The sequence below is a fragment of the Thamnophis elegans genome, chromosome 5, assembly GCF_009769535.1.
Source record: "Thamnophis elegans isolate rThaEle1 chromosome 5, rThaEle1.pri, whole genome shotgun sequence".
NCBI lineage: Eukaryota > Metazoa > Chordata > Lepidosauria > Squamata > Colubridae > Thamnophis > Thamnophis elegans.
In genome coordinates, this window is record NC_045545.1 from 45,932,552 (window position 1) to 45,959,866 (window position 27,315).

At 38.6% G+C, this 27,315-nt stretch overlaps 1 protein-coding gene across 1 annotated transcript in view; it reads right to left on the reverse strand.

Moving 5' to 3' along the window:
• LOC116509375 (copine-5) overlaps positions 1-27,315 on the reverse strand; it is a 149,874-nt gene that overhangs the window by 69,981 nt on the left and 52,578 nt on the right. Inside the window, exons 4-7 of the mRNA XM_032218530.1 lie at positions 25,575-25,678; positions 20,149-20,188; positions 17,801-17,877; positions 2,477-2,536 (exon numbers count right to left, since the gene is read on the reverse strand). Of these exons, the coding sequence (XP_032074421.1) occupies positions 2,477-2,536; positions 17,801-17,877; positions 20,149-20,188; positions 25,575-25,678 (281 nt within the window). The remainder of the gene's footprint in view (positions 1-2,476; positions 2,537-17,800; positions 17,878-20,148; positions 20,189-25,574; positions 25,679-27,315) is intronic.

Genomic DNA, 27,315 nt, shown 5'->3' on the forward strand with positions numbered 1-27,315 from the left:
TATGACTGTGAATAACTAATATGATCTTTTTCAGGCCAGAAATATAAATCACATAAAGCCCTAAATCATATCAAAAAGATTACCCTACTTATGACTCCTATTATTTTCATTCACCAGTAGATGAAATAAGGATTGGGTTTATAAAAATGATATAGTTATACATACAGAGTCAGATCATAATGAATGGAAATATGAAAATATTCTAATTCTTGTTCTATGTAGCGATTGATACCTAATAATTACAGTTCCAAACTCTAAACTCTCTTCATAGTCATTGTTAGAACTAAGGTGGTCACTGTAATCAATTTGCATTACTTTCATAGGCAAGGTTTGGTTTTACATATCATCCCTCAGATAAATGGCAAATGGACTCAAAATCCTGGTTTGTGGCAATGGCCACCAACTGTGATGAGTTTTCCCCATGTATCAATTTGAATGTGGCCCAGCAGGTGGCAGCACATAGCCAGATTTGGTTAATCTCAAACCAAGAAGAACTGGATGCAATTAATTCTTGGATGGGAGACCACTAGACTGTTTTGAGATCCCAGGAAAGATTGGAAAGTCAAAACATTCCTCAAAGGAAACAATGGGTTCTATACAGAAAGAAACTATCTGGACTATCAACTATCTTGTCCATGTGGTAATATGACCTTAAGCAAAACAAGGCAACCCTAGTATTGCGTGCTTGTTGGTGCAATAGATGTTGCAATAATTTTTGCTAAGATTTTGGATATTATTCCTTATAGGTTGTTATTGTTTACTTTCTGTCTTGTGTTTCATCTATGTTTCTTTTCACCACCACTTTTCTTTAAACGGCAATCTTTTAATCTGGAGCTGTCCCATTCAAAGTTCCTCAGAAAGATGGGAAGAGCCTTTTTGCTCATTCATTCATATTATAGGGTTGCCATTCGTCTGGTGACTCTGGTGTCTGTGTGCATGCTAAGCTTGTGTTATACTGTATTTCCATATCATAGAAAACACTGTCATACAGTTGTATGGATGTAGTTGGACATATTATATATTTGAAGGGAAGCCAGTATCAATCAGCCTATCCACACATATCAGCAGGGGTGACTTCTAATCAGAATGGGATAACGCAGCCAACTTGCCACAGTCAACTCGCCACAGTCAACTCACCATGGCCAATTCACCACAGCCAAGTCACCATGGCCAATTCACCACAGCCAAGTCACCATGGCCAATTCACCACAGCCAGGTCACCATGGCCAATTCACCACAGCCAGGTCACCATGGCCAATTCACCACAGCCAAGTCACCATGGCCAATTCACCACAGCCAGGTCACCATGGCCAATTCACCACAGCCAGGTCACCATGGCCAATTCACTACAGCCAGGTCACCATGGCCAATTCACTACAGCCAGGTCACCATGGGACAACTCGTTGCATGACAATTAAACAATTCAATTTAATTATTTAAAATAACTAATACATTATTTTAATTTTCATCATTCACATTTTATTATGTCCCTTCCTTGCCATTCTTTCTTTAATGATTCTATTCCACTATTTCTTCAACATTAATGTAACTCTTGTCTGCATTGAATTTGTCAGCGACAAATTGTCCCATGCCGAGTTGGCCACTGCAGGTTGGCTGGCCATGGTGATTTGTTGTAGACCTGGCTTTTTCCTTAGAAGAAAGATTCAAGAAATATCCATGTTTGTTTACTATATTTCAACTTTCTTGCACATTTAACAAAAGAACAATTCAAGACCACAAGGAATTCTAAATCAACCTTAGAAGATATTTTGTTAATGTTATTGTCTGGCAAAAATGCTCACCTCTGAAATTTATTTTAGACAACACATATCTAGAACTGGTCACATGCTTAACAATTCACTTATTTGCCAAATATGCGTGATTATCCAGACAATTTTGTGAACAGACATATTTAAATACAGATGACGCAATATTCAAGATCCAAGCTCAATAAAGAACCACACTGGATGTTATATATTCAGGAAGGAGAAGAAGCCCAACAGATTTGACATTACCTGCTTTGAATATTAAATAGGAATGGTTCTCTCCACAGTTTATCAATTGAGTTATAAGAACAAATGAGACAAGAGTTGTTGAGTTCTCACTAAAAATGAAAAGAATGATAGAAAGAGCTAACAATAATAGGCTGAGCTTGCCAAGATCACATCTAAACAGTTGTGGACTTGACCACATTGATGATAACTGAGTTCTATTACATTATGTTGTTGTGTGTAAATTCTCCATTAAAGCATAATTGAAGCATTCCATCAGCAAAATTAGATTACTTTATTTTTATTAATATTAATGTTAGGCTCAGGATAACACTGTAGGATCTTTTTAAAAGAAAAATTAAGTGAATATCTCATAATTCAGTAAGAAAGACTTTAGCTCTTCATGCAGTTTATATTGATAATTTGAAGGGGTGGAATGCACCAGTCCTCTGTTTTCTAATCTGTAGGAGAACTTAATGACTTACCCATTGGAGACAGATGGCATAGGCTTCCCAGTTTTGGAATGTAATGTAAATGCTCCCATCCTGAAAAATAAATAAATAAAACAGATGTAAACTTATAATTTATTTATGTTATTCAATATATATGGCTGCATATCTCACATAAGTCACTCTGGGGGTGAACACAGTTAAATATGTTAATATACTAATGCAAGATGAACATGAAAAACAGTATAAAACAAAAAAGTAGTATTAATTTCCACAAATATCACTTTTGCTCTTTTCACTCCATAACACCTTGCATAATCCCCCCCCCCCCACTTCTCAACTAATGCATTATCACAACCCCGGGCTGGTTTGTTTTGCACAAAGCACTGAAGTAATAAACAGTCAGCAATAAGATCACATATAATTCAAGACTATAAATCAGAGATTGTCAACTTCTTTTGAACTAACAGGCATCTCTAACATCCCAAGAGCCTGTCATGGGTGCTATCCTAAAATGGCAGTTGCAAAATGGTAAATTATCAAATGTGAATTATAGGTCCTCAATTGACAACTATAATTGAGCCCAAAATTTATGTTGCTAAATGAGAAAGTTGTTAAGTGAGTTTTGTCCCATTTTATGACTTTTGTTGCCACATTTGTTAAGTGAATTAGTTAAACCAGGAACTCATCACCTGCAACAGAAATCCAGAAGTGAAGTTCCCTTATTGGATCAATAACATCTCCCAGTGTGCAATTATATGAGGAATGAGGAAGGAGACTCTTCTGGCCATGGTGCCCTGAGACCTGTTTTTGATCATGAGCACTCACCCTTCCAGATTCCCCTTCTTTGCAAAGATCGCCTGAGATCACATGCAGCACAGAGATATGATAATTGTAGAATCTGCCTGCGTGCCAATGCTTAATACACAATCTTGTATTGCATGACCTTGACAAAAAGTCTTGGCTCTAGAAGGTAAGTTAGCAATGCTGGGCATTTTGCACACAGCAGGGAATTAATGTTGCCAGTCCCATTAAACCATTCAGCTATTCTGTATTCCCCTCTTTGATGGATGTCTTAAAGAAGAAAAAGTAGATTAGATGCTGCAATGGCACTTCCATCTTCCCAATAAATTGCACCGTAGAAAACCCTTGCAAGAAGCACCCCTAATTCTTATGTATACGGGGTGGGGGAAGATGATATCTACAATAGGGCCTGAATCCCCCCCCCCCAGCGTCTCCCTTGAGAGCAACAATGATACCTTCTAAATTTCCTTGGCATGGGGCCACAGCTACAGAGACAGTGACTAATTCCCTCCTTTCATTGATACAGTTTCCTTGACAATATTTATAGAACTTGACTGAGGTTTTCTCCCCCTCTCCTGGAATGTTCAACAGTTAAAGAGTTTTCTCTCTGGCTGCCTCTGCTCATATATTCGATTGAATGGGAAGCAACTGGAAGAAAAAGTAGTATCTACAGTCAGTGGGAGTGTCTTCCATCCCTTTTATTCATTTGCAGGATTGGTCCAGTAAATAGTATTGCACTGGAACTGACTGAACAATTGTTTTCTTCTAATGGTCAATTTTAATCAATAGATATGAGGTACTAGTACAGGGGTGTCAAACTCAAGGCCTGTGGGCCGCATCCGGCCCGTGGGGTGTTTAGATCTGGCCAATGGGGCCACCCTGGAAACAGTGAGGGAGCGGCCTGCAGTGCCTCTGTCAATGAAAAGAGGCTCCCGAGCTCCGTTTCTGGCTGTGATGGTCTCCTGCAACCCTCTGCCAGTGAAAGCGCCTCCCAAGCTCTGTTTTTGCTGACAGAAGGTTGCAGGAGCCATTGCAGCCGGAAACGGAGCCCAGGAGCCCATTTTCTCTGGCAGAGTGCTTGGGTTGCCACAGACGCCCCCGACATGACTGATATCGAACAGGCCACATCCACTCTGGCCACACTCGGACCTCTGAGGCCAAACACAACCCTGATGCATCCCTCAATGAAATAGAGTTTGACACCCCTGTACTGGTAGATAGGTACTACCTGGTAGGTGGCAGTCTCTGCAGCTAGCTACTAGGAACCCCTGCCTTTAGGTTTATTATATTCCTAAGCTGTGGTTTCTCCAGAAGCTCAAGACAAGTATTATGCCTATAGTATTTCTCCTTCCCCAACTTTATACTCACAATAGCAACCCTTTAAGGTAGGCTAAGCTGAGATAATACCTGCCCCAAAGTCACTTAATGAGCTTCCATAGCTAAGGGCAGACTTGAATTTGGATCTCCCTAGTCTCAAGGCTATTTCATGCAATCTGCAAAACTATCCAGCTGTTTACTTCTCCCCTTCCTCTTTTGTTCTGCTCCTTCAGTGGCATAACCTAGTAGTACTCAATGTTTCTCTCTCTCTCCCTCTCCCTCCCCCCTCCCGCTTATTTTACACATAATGTAAAATATTGCCAGCTGAAGGCCTTGTCCTTCAGATGTGCTGAATTATCATTTCCAGAATTCACAGCCCACCTGACCAGTGGACGTATTGATTTCCAACACATCTAGATAACACCAAATTGTGGACATGCTCTGAATCAAAGCTTTGTAAGCTTTAAGTCCCATCCTATTTCCGGTGGGGCAATGAGATGGAGAACAGTAGAAGCGACCCCTTCTATATAAATGCTCTAAAAAAAGTTTACTGAGCAGAAACTATGGTTTGTTCAGACATATCATTAACTTTTGCCTAAATAAATAAATCTTCTCCAACTTGGGCATCTTTCAAATTGGGGTGAGGGACTTCAGTTCTAGGAATTTATTCCAGTGGCAATGCTGTCTACAGAAAATTTCAGAAGCTAAAGTCCACAAATCAGAGTGCTGTCAGTGTTGTTACCGGATTCTGAGCCCAGCAATAAGGAGCCCAAGTTAGATGTATCTCAGATACCCCAATGACTGATAGGCAGCCTCTGCAAAATAAGCAATGTGGCTTTCCCCATATAACACTAAACCCTTATTTAACAATATGGGTGCAAATTCACTGAGGTTAGTTCCTGTTACTGAGCCTTGGAGAGGTTTTCTGAGCTTCTTATTAAGACTGTGATCACCATGCTGCCTGAGTAACGGCAGTGGCAAACGAGCAGAGATGACAGATTGCCCTAGCTGCAGTTACTTGACAGTGAAGCGTGGCAACCTTTCTCCTACCAGCTGGAGAGCACTGACTAACAAATTGCAGAGACAAAGGACATGGCTTTGCCAGCTGCCATTTCTCTAGCAAAAACTGAAAATTTATCCAGACCTTGCCATTAACTCATAAGGCTCAAACCAATTAGTCTTCAGTCGCACTGAAGGAACTGCTGAGAAAATGACTGGTCTACCGAACATCTCCCCAATTACCCACATCAGCTTTCCTCAAACAGATGCCATCCAAGTGGGTTGAACTTCAACCCACCCATAATCACCCAGCCCGACTCCAGAAAGTTGTCCTACCCTGGGATAAATGAGTCTATTTGGGAAAGCAAATTCTGCCTGCCTTGTTACAAATGTGTACATATTAAGGGTCTTGTGAACTGTACGTGCAGGAGCAAGGCCAAAGAAGCTCATCTTAACTGCAGTCAGACTTCCTGCAGAACTGGGCTCAGGAAAGAAGAAAGGAACCGGTTCTGTAACACAAAAGTAGGGAAATGGCTAACTCTAAAAAAGGGGAAAGAAAAGAAAGAAGCATATTTGCAAAAGATGTATAACAAACAATTTCAGGTGCAACAAGATAAGCTATGTGAAAATGGCTGGCCAGAATCTTCCTAGGCTTCCTTTTTCACGGACTGTAAGGACAGGATAAATTTAATAAGTCAAGACAGAGGAAATCAGTCACAGCTTGTCTTTTTGCAGATCAGCAAACTGGGACAAAGATTCCTGATAATGCACTGAATGCTTTCAAATTTCCAATGGTCGCCATACAAAGGGTCACTTAAAAACAGAACCCCATCACTATGGAAGTAAGCTGGCAGGGACAGCAAAGAACGATTATCCTTTATGATAAATGGAATTTTCCCTGCTTGCTCCACATTTTTATTGAGCAGTCAGTGCAGGCTTAAGGGTTGCTTCCTTCAGCTGTTTTTCTCTCTCATACATAAACAGATGGTTTAAGAAATCGTTCTCTGGATTTCATATTCTTTTCTCATTTTGGCCACAGTCATAGACTTGATTCTGTCTTGGCCATTGTTAAAAGAACCTCTCATCAGTGGATTTCCCTGTTTCATCCTCCTACCAATCCCAGGAAAGCATGAGCTACCGAAATTGCTTTTATGGCTCTTCTAGCCACTTGGGCTAAAACAAGAAACTTAGCAAAATCTTGTCAATTTTATTTGGGAGGAAGGGAAAGAAGGAAGGCCAGCACTTCACTAATCAACCTTTGAACCTGTAAAAAATGAAAGAAAACCCCCACCCCCCGTGTTAAGCTTTTCAAGGGAGGCATCCCTATGAAAAATAGGTATTGAAACCCTGGTGGTTCAGTGGTCAGAATTCAGTATTGCAGGCTAACTCTGCCCACAGTCTGGAGTTCAATCCTGATTGGCTCAAGGTTGACTCAGCCTTTCATCCTTCCAAGGTTGGTAAAATGAAGACCCAGATTGTTGGGGTCAAGATGCTGACATCTTAATACAATACAATAGCAGAGTTGGAAGGGACCTTGGAGGTCTTCTAGTCCAACCCCCTGTCTAGGCAGGAAACCCTATACCATTTCAGACAAATGGCTATCCAACATCTTCTTAAAGACTTCCAGTGTTGGGGCATTCACAACTTCTGGAGGCAAGCTGTTCCACTGATTAATTGTTCTAACTGCCAGGAAATTTCTCCTCAGTTTTAAGTTGCTTCTCTCCTTGATGAGTTTCCACACATTGTTTCTTGTTCTACCGTCAGGTGCCCTGGAGAATAGTTTGACTCCCTCTTCTCTGTGGCAACCCCTGAGATATTGGAACACTGCTATCATGTCTCCCCTAGTCCTTCTTTTCATTAAACTAGACACACCCAGTTCCTGCAACCATTCTTCATATGTTTTAATCTCCAGTCCCCTAATCATCTTTGTTGCTCTTCTCTTTCTAGAGTCTCCACATCTTTTCTACATTGTGGTGACCAAAACTGAATGCAGTATTCCAGGTGTGGCCTTACCAAGGCATTATAAAGTGGTATTAACACTTCATGTGATCTTGATTCAATCCCTCTGTTTATGTAGCCTAGAACTGTGTTGGCTTTTTTGGCAGCTGCTGCACACTGCTGGATTATATTTAAATGTTTGTCCACAAGGACTCCAAGATCCCTCTCACTGTTACTACTATTGAGCAAGGTACCACCTATACTGTACCTGTGCATTTTGTTTTTCTTGTGTAAATGTAGAACCTTACTCTTTTCACCATTGAATTTCATTTTATTAGATAGTGCCCAATATTCAAGTTTGTCAAGATCCTTCTGTATCTTAAACCTATCTTCTGGAGTGTTGGCTATTCCTGCCAGCTTGGTGTCATCTGCAAATTTGATGAGTTCCCCATTTATTCCCTCCTCCAGATCATTGATGAAGATGTTGAAGAGTACTGGGCCTAAAACAGAGCCTTGGGGTACTCCACTGCATACTTCCCTCCATGTAGATGCAGTTCCATTGAGGACTACATGTTGAGTGCAGTTGGTCAGCCAGTTACGAATCCATCTGGTGGTGATGCTGTCTAACCCACATTCTTCTACTTTATCTTAGAGTAGGTCTACCTTATCAAATGCCTTACTGAAGTCCAAGTAAACTATATTGATGGCATTCCTCTGGTCTACTAATTTTGTCACTTTGTCAAAGAATGCAATAAGGTTATTCTGGCATAATCTGTTTTTGACAAACCCATGTTGGCTTTTGGCTATTACTTTGTTTACTTCTAGGTGTTCGCTAATTTATTGATTATCTTTTCCAGAATCTTTCCAGGTATTGAGGTCAGGCTGATAGGTCTATAATTTCCTGGATCTATTTTTTCCCCTTTTTTGAAGATGGGAACCACATCAGCTCTTTTCCAGTCCTCTGGCAGTTCCCCAGTATTCCAGGATCTCTGAAAGATATAGTTCAGTGGTTCTGAGATCTCGTCTGCCAGTTCATTCAGAATCCTGGGGTGCAATCCATCCAGTCCTGGTGATTTGAACTTGTCTCGGGTAGACAGGTGCTCACTTACCATTTTCCCCCTATTTCAATTTGTGTTCCTAATCTGTTTTTTTGTGGTGCTGTTTTTGATAGGTTGGACTGTTTTATCCTTTTGTGTAAACACAGATGCAAAAAAATGAATTAAATAGTTCTGCTTTTTCCCTGTTGCTTGTCACCTTCTTGCCACTTTCTCCCAGCAATGGACCAATTGTTTCCTTAACTTTTTTCTTGTTTTTAACATGTTGGAAGAAGCTTTTTATTATTATTTTTTTTTGCTTTTGTGGCAAGCCTTTCTTCATTGTGAGCCTTAGCTTTCCTTACTTCATCTTTACAGGCTCGGGCTATTTGCTGATATTCTGCCTTAGTTATGTCCCCCTCTTCCCACTTTTTATACTTATCTTTTTTGTCTTTCCATTTGTCAGAGAGTTCTTTATGTAGCCATGCTGGGTTTTTTTGGGAGATGTTATTTTTCTTCTTCATTGGTATTGTGCTAGACTGGGTTTTCGTAATCTCATTTTTCAAAATTTCCCAAGCTTCTTGAGTTGTTTTCCCCTTGAGGATTCTCATCCATGGAATTCTTCCCAAGCTCTCTCAGTTTATTGAAATTAGCTGTCTTAAAGTCCAAGACTCTAGTTTGACTTTGTTCTACTACTTGTGTTTGCATAATGTTGAATTCCAATTCTTTACAGCACAGAAAGTGCTGTAAAGCACTATGGAGCGGTATATCAGTCTAAGGGCTATTGCTACTATAGAGCAGGCTCATGGAAAAATATTCCCCAGAACACACACAGTCAATTGGAACAGATACATTTGTGCACAATGAAATGAAGTATAGCAGGTCAATCAGAAGACTTGTGCCAGCAGAAGACTATGAACACCTCTGGTGGTTGCTGATTGTCCAGCAACCTAGGGTAGGTCAAGGTTATCTTCCACTTATACCATTTGACACAATTGGTAGCCCAGCCTCATGCTGGAGCAAGCATAAATTGTGAATCAGCCCTATGCAGCCATTATTGTATGAAATAAATATGAAGTTCAGAGAGATTTGTCCGTCTCCTATCAAAAGATTCAAGATTCACTAGTATGTTAAGATCTGGCTTGCATGAAGGAGAAAAAAATAAAGAATCTAAACATCTGCACTAGAAAAAGCTAATGAAGGAGATCCCACATCATCATATTTCATATGGGAACCTGCTACAGAAGCAACTTGAATTATCTCCCCTTTTCTGATTGCCTAAATAGGAGCTGACAGATCGATTCCATGTCTACCTTCATCTTCAAGACAACCTGCAAAATTAGCCCTGAGGCTGAACTGCGCCCCCATCCCACATGGCCCTTTTGTAGCCTTCATGAATATGGCTTCTTTCACTTTGAATAATGGGAGGCTTTCACAACTACATCTGAATTCAGTGGACATGAACATTGCACAGGGCAGCAATCAGCTAATAATCAAGGATAATTCTGTGAAGAATTATCTGCATAATGAAACTGAGGTTCCAATAACAAATAACTGCTCTGCAGAGAAGATGTGTTTTGTATGTATATGTTGTGCGTGAAAGAGATGTGGAAGGAGAGAAATGAACAGTTGAAGGGATAAATTTAAGGGGTGGTTTCAAAAGGTTAATTAAAAAAAGGAAACTTTAAAAAATAATAATCTTATGAGGAAATAATCTTGAATTAACTTAGCCCAAACCATACTTAAGAAATCTGCTGCCTTCAGGGCATCATTTTATTAGTAAAGCCTGTTGGAATTATATTGAGAGACATAATTCTAGGGGGGAAATGCCATTTTCACTATCAGCAGGTCTTCTGTGGCTATCAGAGAAAGGGATAAATGAAAAAATAAAATCCATCAAGAACCAGTGAGCCCCACAATAAGTAAAATACCTCCAGGTCATGCAGTTTCTTTTGTGGAGATGCTCTGACCTTCTGATCTAATACCAAAGAACCTGTTCAGCCAGGAGCTGAACAGCCTCCTAATTCCAAAGCCTCCTAATTCTTAAATAATAATAATTAACTGCAACCCATAAAAATGTACATGGTTGTTTTTTCCCCTAAGGAGGAAGGAACTTAAGTGTTCTGCTTCATCTTCCCAAGTCTATGGGACTTCTGTGATGGAGTTGTAAATTAGCACACTGACGTCCTTGTCCTGTGTTGCCCTGTTACTTTTACTGAAGCAAGTAGCAGACAGATGTTTGGAACGAGAAATCCAAGCAGGTCTTAGCAGGCTCTCCAGGTCCTCCATATGGTCCAATGTTATCATGCCAGATTCTTGAAGTGAAACGTGAAGAAGCAGGAGCACTGACAGGAGAAAATGCTGGAGTTGCAGCTGTGCTTGAAAGGCCTACTCACACCTCCAGGAAATCGAACAGAACGTAAATTGTGACGATATACAGTCAGCTCTGTAGCTTCCATCTATGCTTCTTATTAAATCAATACTGTTTTGATTTTGCTTTGAGAAACCTCAGCTTCCCAGCTATGGCTCTTGTGGCGCAATCAAACAGTCCATGCTGAGATCAAACTAATTGGGTCCTATGAACTGGGAAGTAAAAAACATTAGTCTACTGTCACGCCTGGAAGCTATCTTTTGCATTGGGCCTTCAGGCATGCCACATTTAGTGCTGTGGGAAAATGGGAGTGGGGATTATATGGAGTATGGGAGATATGTATATAGTCATAATAATATTCCTTTCTCAGAGAATCAGGGACATCTTGCCCTGCACCTGGAGAAGTATGACTGAGAGGCATCTCCAGTTGGGACGGTGCCTGATTGGGCCACGTGACAGACATGTGGGTGCTGGGCAGGGGCTTGGACTTTCATTTGGGTGGGGAAAAATTGGAAGCTTTCCACATGTGCCAATATGACACCTCTAATAAAATGGAACTTTGAGGAACTTCAAGCCTTGGAATCCTCTTTCATTGGGTGTGTTACTTGGAACCCTGACATCTACACTGGTCCCTTGGAAGGCTGCTTCTAATGTCATCTATTCATTAGGATCCACAAGTGAGAGACTTAAGGAGGTCAAAGACTTCAGGCTACAACAACAAGTTCCAGATGATACCACATTCTGCAGGTGACTCATCTGACATTTTCTCTTTATTATATTTGTAGAGGGGTATACTGTCCTTTAGACAGACACTCAAGCACTCATCACTTCATGATTGGATAACTGTAATGTGCACTACATGGCACTGTATTGAATATCATCCAGAAGCTACAACTGGTTCAGAATTTGGCAGTGTGGATGGCAATAAGAATAATGCATTATACTCATGCGAGCCCAGTTCTCCATGAGCTGCACTGATTACCAGTTGGCTTCTGGGTAATTATCATGGCAGAACTCCTGTCTTTCTGAGGGATCACTTATTTCTGATTAATTTGGGCTATCCAGTGAGACAGCAAATGCGCTCCAGGTCCCATTGATTAAACAGTGTCATCTTACAGAACTCAGGAGGAATGCTTTCTCTGTTGCCAACCTGCAAACTCCCCATCCCCCCCAGATCCATACATTTCTCACCCTTTTGAAAATCATTAAAAACTTGGCTGTTTGCCCAGACCTTTGGAAACTATAATTGTGGAATCTCTACAAGTTGGATTTCCCCCCCCCCTGTTCTGTTATAAAATTACTCTTTTGGTCAGCTACACCTTTTTTTTCTACATGTATTGTTTTCTTTCTTTTTTATTGTAAGCCACCCAAAGTTGCTAAAGTGCTTGGATTCAAGTTGAATTGATTAAATTGTTATTTAACCAAGTTTATTTTTCTCTCATAATAGCAATTCAGTGAAGTAGCTTGGTCTGAGAGAGAATAACTGAGCCCAAATCATCTAAAGAGAGTCTAATGGCTTCAGGGGGACCTCTATGGCTAATGGTTTCTGTGAGCCTAATTTAAGACTTTCACCAATACACTACATTGATTTTGGAATCCCTGAGAACAATTCCTTAGGTAATCATCTAAGATATATTCATAACAGGGCAGATTTTTTTTTAAATGTAACAAATGAATATTGTCTGCAGTTGCCACAGTATGACATCTAGGCTGAGATCAATGTATAGCTGTGATGGTGAACCTATGGCACATGTGCCACAGGTGCCATGCAGAGCCATTTCTGAGAGCACACGAGGCATTGCCCTGTCAGCTCCAGCACGTATGCATGCGCTGGCCAGCTGATTTTCGGCCTTGATTTTTTGGCTGTTTTTCACTCTCCAGAGGCTTCCTTGAAGCCTTCGGAGGGCAAAAAACCACCCAATGCATAAACTGGAAGTTTGGGAACTGACTTCCAGTTTGCACACTGGGCTGCTTTTTGCCCTTCGGAAACTTCAGGGAAGCCTCCCGAAGCCTCCAGAGGGTGAAAAACTGCCCAGCATACAACATAAATTTCAGGAACAGAAGAAAAGGAGGCTTTTGGCACCCAAGGCAAAAATGGTTCACCATCACTGGAATCAATGATGTTTTGGCAGGTGTTTTACCAGAGCCAAAAAGACTTTCTCACAACAATACCAGAAATCTCCATTGGACAATGGGACCTGGTGTAAGTGGGGGGAGGGAAGACCGGGACTTTAACTATGTGTGTTTGCACGGGAAATAGATCTGGTTTTGCCTCATTTTTGGGGATATGATGTACTCAGTAAAGCTTTGCATTGAGAGATTGGATTGTCTCAGCTGTGCTTCCTTTGGTTGGATTCATCAGTCAGAACATTGACAATATAGTTATTAAAATTACCCGTCTGATATATTGCTGTAGAAATATGCATGCATAGATACGTTATCTTTGGTCATATAAAAATCTTTATGGATTCTGGGGGAGCTGCAGCCAAAATGTTTGGAAGATGCAGGTAGGTTAATCACCTCAAGTAAAGGATCTTTGGTTTTCAAGTTATTGCTAATGAAAGCTGAAAAGGGAGAGGGGGAAAAAGTCTACAATAGATTTTATGGTCATTGTTACCAAGATTTCCAATATATAACTGAGTGACTCAAGGCATATAAATCCTTCCTAACATACAGATCTCAGGAACATTATCAGGAATTTTAATGCAAAGGTGGAAAAGAGAAAAAAAATACTCATTTTACCCATTAATTTAGAACTGTTAAAAAGAAAGCTTTAGGATACAGAAAAAGCACCAGTGCTTCAGAAGATCAATTTCAATGAGCTACCAAAGCAACTCTATTTCTGAACTATTTTAATAATAATGCCAAAGTTGTTGCATGGGTAATTATTATTTTGCAAACTGTGCCTCTACCAGAACACAACTTGCCAAATAATAGAATGTGGACAGTTTAGTTTCAGTAGCTACTTGAATTCCCCAGCTTTGTTCTTAAGAGAGGAATCATCTGGTGATGTTCCATTTCCAAAATATAAACATGTATCCATCCATCCATGTGCCATATTGCTCACCAAATGTATTTCTCCTTCCCGGAACTTTCATTTGTATTAGTCATTTCTACCTGGAAGCCAGTTAATTGTGTTGGAACTAAATCTCAAGAATAATTTGAGGACACTGTAGAGTCCAGAACATTGGGAACATCTTCCCAAAGAAGTGAGGCACATGCTTAGGCATTACTGGAAGGAACACGCTACCTTGCATTGATGAGGGTGTGAAACAGTCAGGAGATCTGAACTAATTATTATATTCTGAAGGACTTCAGGAAAACCAATGCTTGATAAAAGGGACCTCTATGCTTTAGAGTAAACTGCTTGGAACCCCATGTCTTGCAGCTCACTTGCACATCTTAGGTGAGCAGAAAGACAATTCATTTTGAGCAGGCTTCCAAAAAGTTCTGAAACCAATTCATTAATAAAATAATATGTTCTTAACACCCATCAGGACTTAATGCTCATATACTAGCTCATTTTCACAACTGATATTTAAAGTAGCAAAGCCATTTTTTGTTAACTTCTTTCCACGGTATTTATTGTATTCAGAATCTGGAGCTCTCTGCCACTCTTTATTTTTTTTTTCTTCTATCTGCTGCTTCTCCAGGGAGAAGCCTTGGGCTTTGGCTTGTTTCCAAAAACAATGATAATTAATTCCACAGTGGGCTTCTGTAACGCCCCCACCACTTGTACATGCTGCTTTGCACCTTGTATTTACCCTCCCATGGTGCATCTGAATTAATAAGCTGCTTCTCAAAAGACAGTAGAGAGCTTCTCTTTTTCACTATATGTATCTCTCCTTTCCAATTATGGCTGGCAATTGCAAGAGGAGCGTTGGCACCTGCTTCCTTCCAGAGATTCTGGAGCTGTTTTCAGACAACGAGGAAAAAGGTGTTATTTGCTGGGCCTGGAAGCTGCATGCATACTGCTGTATTAGTGATGTTTTGCACTCTTAATATCAATTTCTGAGCAAGGATTTGATGAGATTTGACTCAGCCCAGTATAAGAAGTTGGGATCTTCCTCAAGGATCTCTGCTCAGAGGAGAACAGCATGATAATATATCCATAACAAAATCATTATACAAATGCTATAAACTGAGTATATGAATCAAACATCAGGATACCATTACATAATAGAGACATTTGTATGATGATGTCATATTTCATATGTAACTTTGGCATTGTTGTGGGGTCAGGGTTCCAAGTAATACACCCAAAGCTGGCCTGACTGAGGCCATCTTGGAGGCTTCAGCATTGCCCCATGGTTTGCCTTGGATGTCACTGATCCCACTTTGTTTCTCCTAAAAATACTAGTGGTTTTGACCCAACATATTGGTATTATAAAGGACTCATAATGATAAATCTGAGCTGGCAACAGACTGTTCCCTAGATATTGTCAACCCCAGATGACATAGTCAATTGTGAAAGATGTAGCCTAAAATCTCTGCTGTATCCTTTTTTCCTAAGGGATTCCAAGTTCAAATTTTTAAAGACATTCTAAACTTTACAGACAACTGTACAAATGGAAAAATTCCTTCCAGTGGAAATGGTTTTTACTTACTGCATGTTGGCATGATGAATGATAGCAACAGGTAGCAAGTACAGAATGCTATGTGTTCAAAACGTATTATATTTATTTGTTAAGCAGAGTCTTGACTGTCCTTCAAATCTAACAGCTCCCAATTTGCAAAACAAATTAAAAAGGATCCACAGTAAAACCAATCAAATCTAAAAATAAATCCAAAACTCCAGCAAGCAATGAAACTAAAGAGAAGCATCAGGAGTGCAATCAAAACAGAACATCAGAATAAGCAAAACAAGGAGCAAAAGTAAATTGCTTAAGGTTACACTAGATATGACTTCAGGCTTTTTCAGAATACTGCCTGCATCTTAAAGATGTGGCCCGCAATCCATATTATACATAGCAGGAGAACTGACTTTTCTTCACACTGTTTTCTCCCAGAAAATGGCTCCATCTTACTTCTGTCTCACATTTAAAAATAATCTACTACAAGTAGTACTCAATTTACAGCCATTTGTATAGCAATGCTTCAAAGTTGCAAAATGGTACTGAAAAAAGTGACTTACACGTATGACCATTGCACATCCTCATGGTAAAAATGTTCCCCTCGTACATATGTGCTAGCCATTCCTGACTCTAGGGGGCGATGCTCATCTCCATTTCAAAGCCAAAGAGCCAGCGCTGTCCGAAGACGTCTCCATGGTCATGTGGCCTGCATGACTTAACGCCAAAGGTGCAGGGAACGCCGTTACCTTCCCACCAAAGGTATCCCCTATTTTTCTACTTGCATTTTTATGTGCTTTTGAACTGCTAGCTTGGCAGAAGCTGGGACAAGTAACAGGAGCTCACTCTATTATGCAGTGCTAGGGATTTGAACCACCTACCTTTCTGATCGACAAGCTCAGTGTCTTAGCCACTGAGACACCATGTCCCTTCGTAACAATGTTCAAAATCCAAGCACTTGACAACTGGCATGTATTTATGATGGTTGCAGCAGTCCAGAGACATTTAATCACCATTTCTGACTTTTCTAACTAGCTTCCACAAAGGAAAAGTCAATGGGGAAAGCCAGAGTCATTTAATGTCTGTATCAGACACTTAATAATTGCAGTTGATTCGTTTAACAATTGCTTAACAACAGTGGCAAAAAAGGTTGTAAAATTGGGTTCAACTAACTAAATAACCACCTTTTGTTAGGAATGGAAATTCTAGTTCCAATTCTGGTCCTAAGACAAGAACTACTTTTATCTTAAGAAACCATGTATTCTCCAAGCCACTGTTCAACATATTTGGATGCCACTACAAAGACCAATTTGTTATAAATCACACAGCCATCACTTTCAGGCTTCTGTTCCTTTTCTTTGGGAGATCGTAAGCCAAAGCTTCCTGTTAATGTTCTGGCTACAGAAGGAGGCAGTATACAGTTTTAAAACGTGCCAAAAATTGAAACTGGAATTAGCTGTGAATCCATTTGACCTATAGAATCAGCACTAAAAATAATTTTTCAAAAGTGGAGTGCTATACTGTATTAAAAAAAAACAATCATGTTTCTCTACTAAATGAAGAAAAAGTATCTAACAGAGCTAGTTCTAAAACAAGCTAATGCAGATGGTAAATTCAGTAAAAGGCAGATGTCCTTGAATGTTAATGCATTTGAGAGGGAATATAAAAAGTTATAAAATATGCCAATTACATATATGAGGAATAGGAGAGAAGATTCAAGATATAGATCTTCTCTGAGGCTCATATATGTGAACTCAAATTCACTAGAGATAAAAATAGATTTTTGTATTTATTATTTTTAAACATGCTTATATGACTAAATTGTTTTGGTGACTTTATTTTCAGTGGGTCTAGGTTTAGAACAAAATATTACACACTGATTTCCAGAAACTTGAGAAGAATTTATGACATGTGGGCTTGATATTTTGCTCTTCTCCATGCATCAGTGACCCAGGCTCATCTAGAGAGAGGATCAGGTTGGGGAAAGCTGACATAGACATAATAACTGGAACCAAAAAGAAGCTAATATCTGGTTGCTGGTTTTGCCCAAAGTTAAATTAATCTTTGGTCTATATTTCTGTGAAATAAAGATTCCCCTTTGATCGGATGTATCTAAACATGTATGCTTTATACATCGCTAGGTGTAGCAAAATGAACCCTCAGAAGAAGAAGAAGAAGAAGAAGAAGAAGAAGAAGAAGAAGAAGAAGAAGAAGAAGAAGAAGAAGAAGAAGAAAGAGGAAGAGGAAGAGGAAGAGGAGGAGGAACTCAAAGTCCCACTAATGACATCACAAATGACAAATGACATCACAAATGACAGTGACTCACATCAAAGGCTTCTCCAAGCGACTTCCTGGTGATCCAACAATCTCTCCCAGAGTGCAGAATGTTTGACCAAGGAAATCCTGATGAAAGAAATTGACATGAATGTTATGAAACTTCTCCTCCTAGCAGGGTTTCCCCCCTCTTTCTAAAGTTCCTAGAGCCGTGATGGCGAACCTATAGCACACGTGCCTAAGGTGGCACATGAAGCCATGTCGCCTGGCACACATGGCAATGACCGTTACTCTTCCGGGTTTCTGGTACATATGCGCATGTGACAATCAGCTGGCCTTTGTATGTGTGTGTGTGGTAGTGGCAAAAACCGGAAGAGCTGGTCTTTGAGTATGTGCGCTGGTTAGCTGATTGGCACGTGTGTATGAGCCTGCCGGAAACCAGAAGTAAATTTTTCAACGCGCGCATGACCCTGGGCAACTCCTCTTCCTGGTCACACCCCAGATAAACATGCATGCGAAGTGCTCCCTTTTCAGCACTTGGTGCCAAAAAGGTTCACCATCACTGTCCTAGAGAGCTAAAGCAAGGCATTATTAAAAACTTAACTTCTGCTCTGGTTAATTTATAGAGAAGAACAGTCCTTTGGTCAACTCGTGTAGCTCCTTTCTACAGTTCTTACAATACAAGTTTGAGACTAAGTGGCTAGAAAATTATAAATCTGGCCACAGTACATGCATTACATGAATTAAAAACATTGGTTAATTTTTTTAAAAAATCAGGCTGGTGGAAAGGCTGTAGCATCCGGATAATTGCATGAAACAAGATCATCATGCATCAGGCTCAGTGCCTAGTCAGTGTGCCCAGGTGCAATAGCTGCTTCTTCAGCCTCTGACATCCTCGATCCTGTTCTATAGATCCAGAATGCAGCAGAATTGAGATTGTTTTGTCTGTCATATTCTCATAAATTAAATCTGCCACTGTTAACAAAACAGTAGATTAAAAAAAAAATAGGCTGGCATTTTTTTTCTCCAGCATATCTTGACTGTATCTGTTTCCTCAAATCATGCCAATTTATTATAATGTCACCCCATAAGCCTACACTTTGCAATGAGTACCTATCAAAATTACTTATGCATGCTTTAACTAGTTAGCAAAAATAAGAACTTGAGATTCACTATATACTTCTTTGCAGTTTTTTATTTACTTGAAATGTAAAACATTATAATAATTCAGGATAAAGCAAAAGAATGAATCAAAATATGTGTTGGAAGGCAGAAATAAAATGCAGTTTTAGTAATATTTCACAACTTAGAAAAATCTTTATTCAATGGATTACCCTACATAGACTGCATCCTGAAAGACCCAGATTCAGTCCCTCTTACTGTAAGCATAGAAGTCCCTGCAATATATCTTTATGGCATTTGTGGTGCCCCACAATTAAATACAATATTTTAAAATGAGTCTATTAAAATAATTCTTAACATTAATCTTTTGGTTTGTTGTTCTTACATAAATTCTTATAGAGTTTGAAACAAGGATGTTGACATTTGAATTTTTCCTCTGGAAGAAGGCTAAGATTTTAGGTTTCTTGAGGGAGATCTCTAGGTGAGACTGGCAAAATCTTTTTACGATTTGTCTATTTTGCAATATTTCAGCTATTTTATATGCTTTCACATGTAGTTATTTAATTTATTAATTAATTTTGGGGCATCTGCAACTATATGTTGCAGATGCCCCACACCTGAAACAATCACAACTCCGTAACAATCTAACTTAGTACCTTTAGTTTAGCTGAGTCTGATAGCAACCAATGACAAACATCTCTGGCAATGTTCATAGTCAATTGCATTAAATCACAATTAGTGTTATTACCCAATGCATAATAGATAAATAGATTAACCCAATATCAGGACGCTTTCACATGGCAAGTTAAAATTGTAAAGAAGTTTAACTTAGTAAGTATCATGCTCATACCCAATTCATAATCACACTTGGCTCCCGTTCTTAATGAAACCTGGTTTATTTAGAGATAAATGTGAACCAAGGTTGATTTATTTCTGGAAAAACAGAATCAGAAGCTAAGAGGAAACCATAATTCTAGACCCTAGCTTGTAAGAGAAGAACAAATCAGAAATCTTGATTTGCACATAACTCTAAGCAAAACACAGATAAAGGGATCCAGACTTATTTTGGCACACTCAATGAAAGGTACAGTTAAGGGAAAACAACTAAAAGCCTGTATGACATCTATCATATGAGTGATCAATCCAAAGTTTTTTTTCCCAATTCTGTCTTATTGCATTACGTGAATATAATGTACTGAAATATAGGCAATAAAAATTGGATCAAAGAGTAAGTATCTCAAAAACAGCATGAAAATGAAGAAGAAAATGTGGACTTACGTGTTTGGACAGGTCAGGACTCTTGGAATCTACATCATAACTGCAGGGAAGAAGAAGCAGAGATCACACACTGGCATTTCAATCATGTAGAATCTTGTCATTTTTCTTTTGCAAAACCTACACAACAGGGACATTGTACAATATCTACGAAGAAGGAAAAAGAGGGTGGGAAAAGCAAGATTTTTTTCTTCTGTGTGGGTTTGTGAGGTTTTTGATGTTAAAGCAGAATCCTTTTCCTGTCCATTACTTAAAATAGTGTTTTCCAAATCATTTGTAGACCTCGTCTCCCATAGCCACATCCAAAAGATAATATTGCTGGATTATTATGCCAGCTGAAGTCTAATGCATCTGGAAGAAGTAGATTAGGGGGAAATGGCAAAACAACAAATGTAAACAAGAGCACAGTTGATGGAATATGACAAAGACTGTAATACAGGTAGTCCTGGATTTATTACCACAATTGAGCCAAGCTTTCTGTTGCTAAGCAGGGCATTTGTTGTGAGTTTTGCTCCACTTTACAACTTTTCTTGCCAAAATTGTTAAGTGAATCACTAAAGTTATTAAGTTAGTAACATGGATATTAAGTGAAATTGATTTCCCCATTGATAAGTCACTGTTTTCAGTGTTGTTGTAACTTTGAACAGTCATTAAACAAATGGTTGTAAATTGAGGACTACCCGTATACAGGTTAAGGAAGCTTCATTTTTCTAGTAATATTTAGTGGGGAGGAAATACAGAATATTATTTTACATTCAAATACACTACTCCTAATTGTTCATCCTAAAGATGAAACTAATAATTTTCAAACAAATGTATTTTTTTCTGAATGTCTTAACATCAAAAGCTAAATTCATACGCGAATTTTGAAAAGTTAAACAGAGAAAGGTTGATGTGGTAAGAACTATTAATATCCCCTGATTGGTGTTAATGAAGATTCTCAGTCATGGCAAGAGTTGTCTGGAAATTGAGTCATGGCATCTGGACTTCTTTTCTTGTTGGTTTGAAATGTTTAGCTTGTCCGAGTAGTTTCTTCAATCTGAGCGTGTTGGTTAGGAGGATCCCAGATAAGTCCTCCAAGGAGGTTTCATTTCTCACCTAATCTGGATAGGCTCTTGGGATATGAATGCTCCAACTCCTAAATATTCTACATGGGCTGTTAAGTGTGGACATCCTCGTGAAACTGTGATGTGGTTTTGATCTTTTTTGGGACTGATGAAAAAGTGGAATAAAAAATTGGGAACAGGCTGTTTTCTGAGGCCTCCACTCCTATCTCCTGATTGATGTTGAGAAATTGTGAGCTATCATTCTATATTAACAACAAGTTATCTAGACACTTAATACTTTTCATGTAATTCCATTATCTTTTTAATTATCAAATGCTATTTATTATAAATACTATTATATGCGACTCATTTAACAAATATACAAGTCTATAGACTTCCAAATATTCTCTTGAGGACTCTGAGTTTGAGAAACTTTCAGAAGCTGAGCATAGGATGTGTTTTGGGATGAATCTTTCTTTGTTTAGACCAGGGGTGTCAAACTCAAGGCCTGGGGGCCGGCCCATGGGGCACTTAGACCTGACCTACAGAGCCACCCTGGAAACAATGAAGGACTGGCCCATGATGTCTCTGGCAGAGTGCTCGGGCTACCACAGGCACCCCCCGACATGAGTGATGTTGAGCTGGTCATATCCACCCTGGCCATGCCCCTCCGAGGTCAAACACAACCCTGATGAGGCCCTCAATGAAATTGAGTTTGACACCCCTCGTTTAGACTGAGTAATGTGGCCAGCATTGTTCTGTATGAAGTAGCTAGGACTGGGAATTTCCCTGAAGACTGAGAGCTCTTATGGTCACTAAGGTAGAAACAGAATATTGAGAAATCTACTTCATAGAAACATTACTGCAAATAATGAAGGTGGTTAAATTTTTCAATATTATTATACGATAAATATTAAATAATAAACTAGCATCTTTCACTAACAGATACTGAAATAAAATATTACTGGATGATAAAATAAAGGACAGTTATTTGGAGGATGTTCATTCCAAGCATACAAGGAGAACAATTTGCCATAAAATTACAAAGGGAATCTCTTTCAGCAATAGTTCACATATATTTACTAAAACTTAAATAATGCCAAGGCATTTTTGCACAAGTTAGGAAGGCATCATTTGTAACAGTCCAAATCTGAGAACTTAGCCATAAGGTATTTATTGCGTCCCTCCGCTCCTATGTTGCTGAATACATGAATACAAAAATCCTTTTTTCATTAAGTTTTCTCCTCTTCTATTTATAACTAAACTTTTGAAGCTAAGTTCAATACTACAGAATGTATAGATTACTTCCTTTATTAAAAGTGGATGCTACAATACTGACAAATCTTTGGCCTATAGGCTATAAGGTATACAAACCTTTGAGACCTCATCTGGGACAATTTGATTTCATTAAAGGATGCCAAGCAACAGACAATATTCAATAATCGGTGGATGTAATTTGTATACAATTAGATATATTGGATTTGATGACACTTGTTTCATCAAATGCCAAGAAAGTTTTTGATATGATGTAGTCCTTGACTTACAACCATTTAACGGTAGTTCAAAGTTACAACAGCATTGAAAAAAAGTGTCTTATGGCCGTTTTCTCCACTTATGACCATTGCAGCATCCTCATGGTCACATGATCAAAATTTGGATGCTTGGTAACTGGTTCATATTTATGACAGTTACAATGTTCTGGGGTCATGTGATCACCTTTTGTGACCCTCTGAGAAGTAAAGTCAATGGGGAAGCCAGATTTATTTAATAACTATGTTACTAATTTAACAACTTCAGTGATTCACTTAACAACTGTGGCAAAGAAGGTCATAAAATGGGGCAAAAGTCACTTAACAACTAGTTTGCTTAGCAATAGAAATGTTGGGCTCGGTTGCAGTAGGAAATTGAGAGCTATCTGTATTTGGTTTTCCCTTCAAATTTTAAAATTTGGAGTAAAGTGTGGTTCTTTAGCCCATTACAAGGGTTATCACAACTGGAATTATTTCTTCATCTATTAAAATACTATGAGGAATTCATCAAGAGTGGGATTCAATTTTTTTTTTACTACCAGTTGTGTGGGTGTGGCTTGGTGGGCATGGTATGGCTTGGTGGGTGTGACAGGGAAGGATATTGCAAAATCTCCATTTCCTCCCGATCAGCTGGGACTTGGGAGGCAGAGAATAGATGGGGGCGGGGCCAGTCAGAGGTGGTATTTACTGGTTCTCCAAACTACCACTACCGGTTCTCCAGAACTGGTCAGAGTCTGCTGAATACCACCTCTGGTGTTAATACATCAAGGGTACTTTAATACTTTTACTTTACTTTTACTTTTATTTAATGTGATGTTGGCACTATTGACCTCTCCATAAGTATCTAAGAATATTTCAGGTATCAAATTAGTGGAAATGGAACATTGTGAAAGAAAGATCTACATTGGGGATGAATAAAAAACTATTAAGGGAGGAGGGGGAAAATCACTTAGAACCAAGAAAGAGGAAAAGTGTGAGAAAGAAACTCCAAAGAACTCTGTCTTGATTTTGGTTGGTATAATATGAGGTAGAAAAACAATTTTTTGGAAAGTTTTCAATATTTTATTATGCTGTCCTACAACAATAAAGACCATTTCTGGAATCTTTGGTGCCCCTGTTTTTTCACCTTTCCCACACCGAAGACATGACAAATATAAATCATTATTACATGCAGATGATGATGTATTCTTTACTGATAACTAAAAATGTTCTTAACTTATATTTATGGATCAATGTTTATAGTACAATACTTTGGTAAACATTTTCAAGTTGCTTCATTAATTAAATGAGATCTAATATACTATTTACTGGTTCTAAGGTGTCAATGAATATTTGAAGAAATACAGCTTCATATTTTGTATGAATTCATTTACATAACTTGGAATAATTATTCTTAGATCCCTTTGTTGAACTAGGTTAATAGTTCCTAGTTGCTTATCTCAGATATAAACAAATAGTGTAAAATCTCCAGGAATCGATGGGGAAGAATAAATGTCAAAATAAAAGTAAGTCCAAAGTTGATGTATATTATTAGAGGAATCCTATGTTAATATTTGTAATGGGTTTTAACCAGACTGATAGGATACTGAAAAACTTTCATGGTATTCTCAGACTCGTAGATATTCTATATTAGAATTACTTTTCTCTGGATTTTAATTTGTCAATTTTCAATTATACCACTGGGCCTTTATTGTCATCTATATTGCTTTGGGAATTCAACTGATTATCTCAAAAATTATTTTGGGAACAATTAGAAAGCTGCTACATTTCCTTCTTGTATTTTGCCAACATTTTGATTTCTAATTGGGTTTCTCATATTAAAAGTTTCAAGATTTGTATATTGGGAAGGAAATTTAAATTTAATCCAACTCTTATGAGAAATTGACATTATGGGAAAATCTAAACTGAAGATTGCTGGTAAATAATTATTATGGAAATTATGGACATTAAAATTTTCTTCAAAAACAGTCCATGTTTGGCAAAAAAAATACATCCCGTTTTGGATTATCTAAGACTGTTTGATAGCTTCTTGTTTGATTAAAATATCTTTTAAAAGTATACTGGGTCTGAAGAAATAGTTGTTTCTGAAGTTCCTAAACTACTGATATTATTACAAATGTTCTCAAAGGTGCTAAACCTATAGTTAATTTATTTATAACTAAAAAGATGTATTAAGATCAATATGGAATAATTTGGAGATAATTTAGAATAATGAGTTGGAATATTTTGTCTTAAGAAATCAATGGGCTACTATTTTATTGTTAAATCAGTATGCAATAATTTGTTAATAAAACAGCATAATATTTCCTATGTCTAGTAGAAGACCCAAAGGATGTCTGGCATGTTGCAAGAGGAGAAGACAGTTAAGGCATCTATATCTGGTTCTATTTTATACTGACGTTATATAAATTTAATATCAGCGTAAAGTAGACCCCAATGTAAGTGTCTTAACTTTCATGTGACGTCTTCCCCTTGCATCATGCAGGTGTTTGAAACGTAACACTATATTAATGGTATTAATACGATATTGGGGAAAAAATAAAGATAAAAATGTTGAATGTAATGTATTATATTCACAATTTTTGGAACATATTGAACAGTGAACTCTGCCTTTAATGTGCGTAGAATTATTGCTGCCCTTGGAGCTCAGAATAAAGAGACCCACTTTGGATCTCATCTCACATCACTGATTTTTTCTTTCAGTGCACCCCCTGTTAAGGCAAATCACTTGCATATTCTTTACAGAATCTCACCAATGACAAGATACAGCCAAATCGAGAAGTCTCATGGGTGCACACTGGTATTCCCTTCACATGCTCACAGTCTTTAGAAGACCAAGAAATATGTCACTCACAGATCAAAGCGCAAATTCTGCTTCTCTTCAAAAAAGTAATCGAGGATGAACTTCCGCACAAAGTCGGGGTTCAAGGTGTTGTCAATGACTTCAGTCCTGCCAAACTGAAAAGGGAAAGGGAACCAAATGAGTGTAGCAAGTGCAAAAGCGTTGTAACTCATTATCAAGAAGACTTGGAAAGAAACAGTATTTTTAATCACACTCCAAACTGATTCTGGGATGAAGGTAGGGTGGATACATTTAAATAAGAGGTGGCATTAAATATCTTTGTTTTATGCTTCTTACAAGCGTCATCAATTGCCTCCTTCCAGTCTTAAGAGCAGGAAATAATTCTTTCATCTCTTCGTCTCCAGAGTGAATAGTAACTTTCAGATGTGCTGACTTCAATTTCTAGCATGCTGAGAAATCGTCTCACTGGCTGGGGAGAGGCTTCTATCAGAAGTCTGATAACTTACAGACAGTTCAGAAATTGGGCTGAGTGCCACAGTTTGCCTAGTTCTGCTTCAGGACAAAAGTTTTACTCTTGGCAGATGAAAAGGAACAACATCAACAGAAGAGAAGAAAGAGGATTTGTTAATTTTCCCTCCTCCTTACCAAAAATCGTTTCCTTGAACTGCATATGGTTCTTTTGCACTTTACATGCGATGGTCAAGATTTAGTTATTAAAGCTGGGTGTACTAGTACTGCTGTTTCTAGTTATGCAGCACAGCAGATAATACACACGAAGGCAGAAACAGGTAACTATGCATCGATTGGCTCAGCAAAGAAACGAAACACAACAAAACAAGAAACAGTATCTAATCAATTGAGTTTCAGCCAAATTATTGTTTTTATAATATATCAAAAATCTGTGCCAACTCCAGCATGTCAGAATTTCCAAGCTCGGCAGCCACAGTTGTTTGATTTGTTTCCAAAAAAGCAAGAGCTCCTCCAAGCCAGCAGGCACATTTGGAAGAAATGCTCCACATTTAGGTGCAAGCTAGAGACATTACAGCAAGTGACGCACATAGAAAGCAGCACACAGTTACATAGGCACAGCTGGGGGGACAGGGCAAAATATACTGGTGATATCAGCAAAGGGGAGGAGAAAAAAATCACTTGCGAAGACAGAAGCTTGTTGCATCAAGAACTGCTAATTTCCTCTTTGCATCACAACAACTAGTAGTCGCCTTGAGACAAAGCTAGCCTAGTGAGAATATCTGAAGGCTACATGACTAAGTCTCCAAGTGCTTCAATTAGTCAGATATTAATTAGAGCCATCATTCCTCACGGGAGTCACACAACAAAGGGGTCAATTTTCAGAACCTCTAACATGTTCTGGAACTAGAGGAATTTCAAGCGTGTATAGCAAATGGCAGCAGAGATGTTCAAGGCCAAGGCAGAACGGAACAAATCCAGATACGTAAGATGACAGGATATGAAATTGTCTTCCCATAAAAGGGGAAATTCTTTAAAAGGCAAAGAAAAGTTAGGAAAAATACTGAAACGGGAGCTTTAAAAAATCTGTTTGTCTTTACAAACCTCATGCTGAATTGCCAGCTTTCCTCTTGCTTTCTGTGATGAATTGTGATGTCAGAAGCAAAAGAAAAGTAAAGAGTTTGATTAAGCTTTTGATGAGTATTTGCCACGCAGAGGATTTTGTGTCCTCAAGCCAGCTTCCCAAAGGGAAAAAGTCCACAAATGGGAGCAAGAAAATGGGGATACCAGCTTTAAACTACTAACATCTAAAAAACCATAAAAG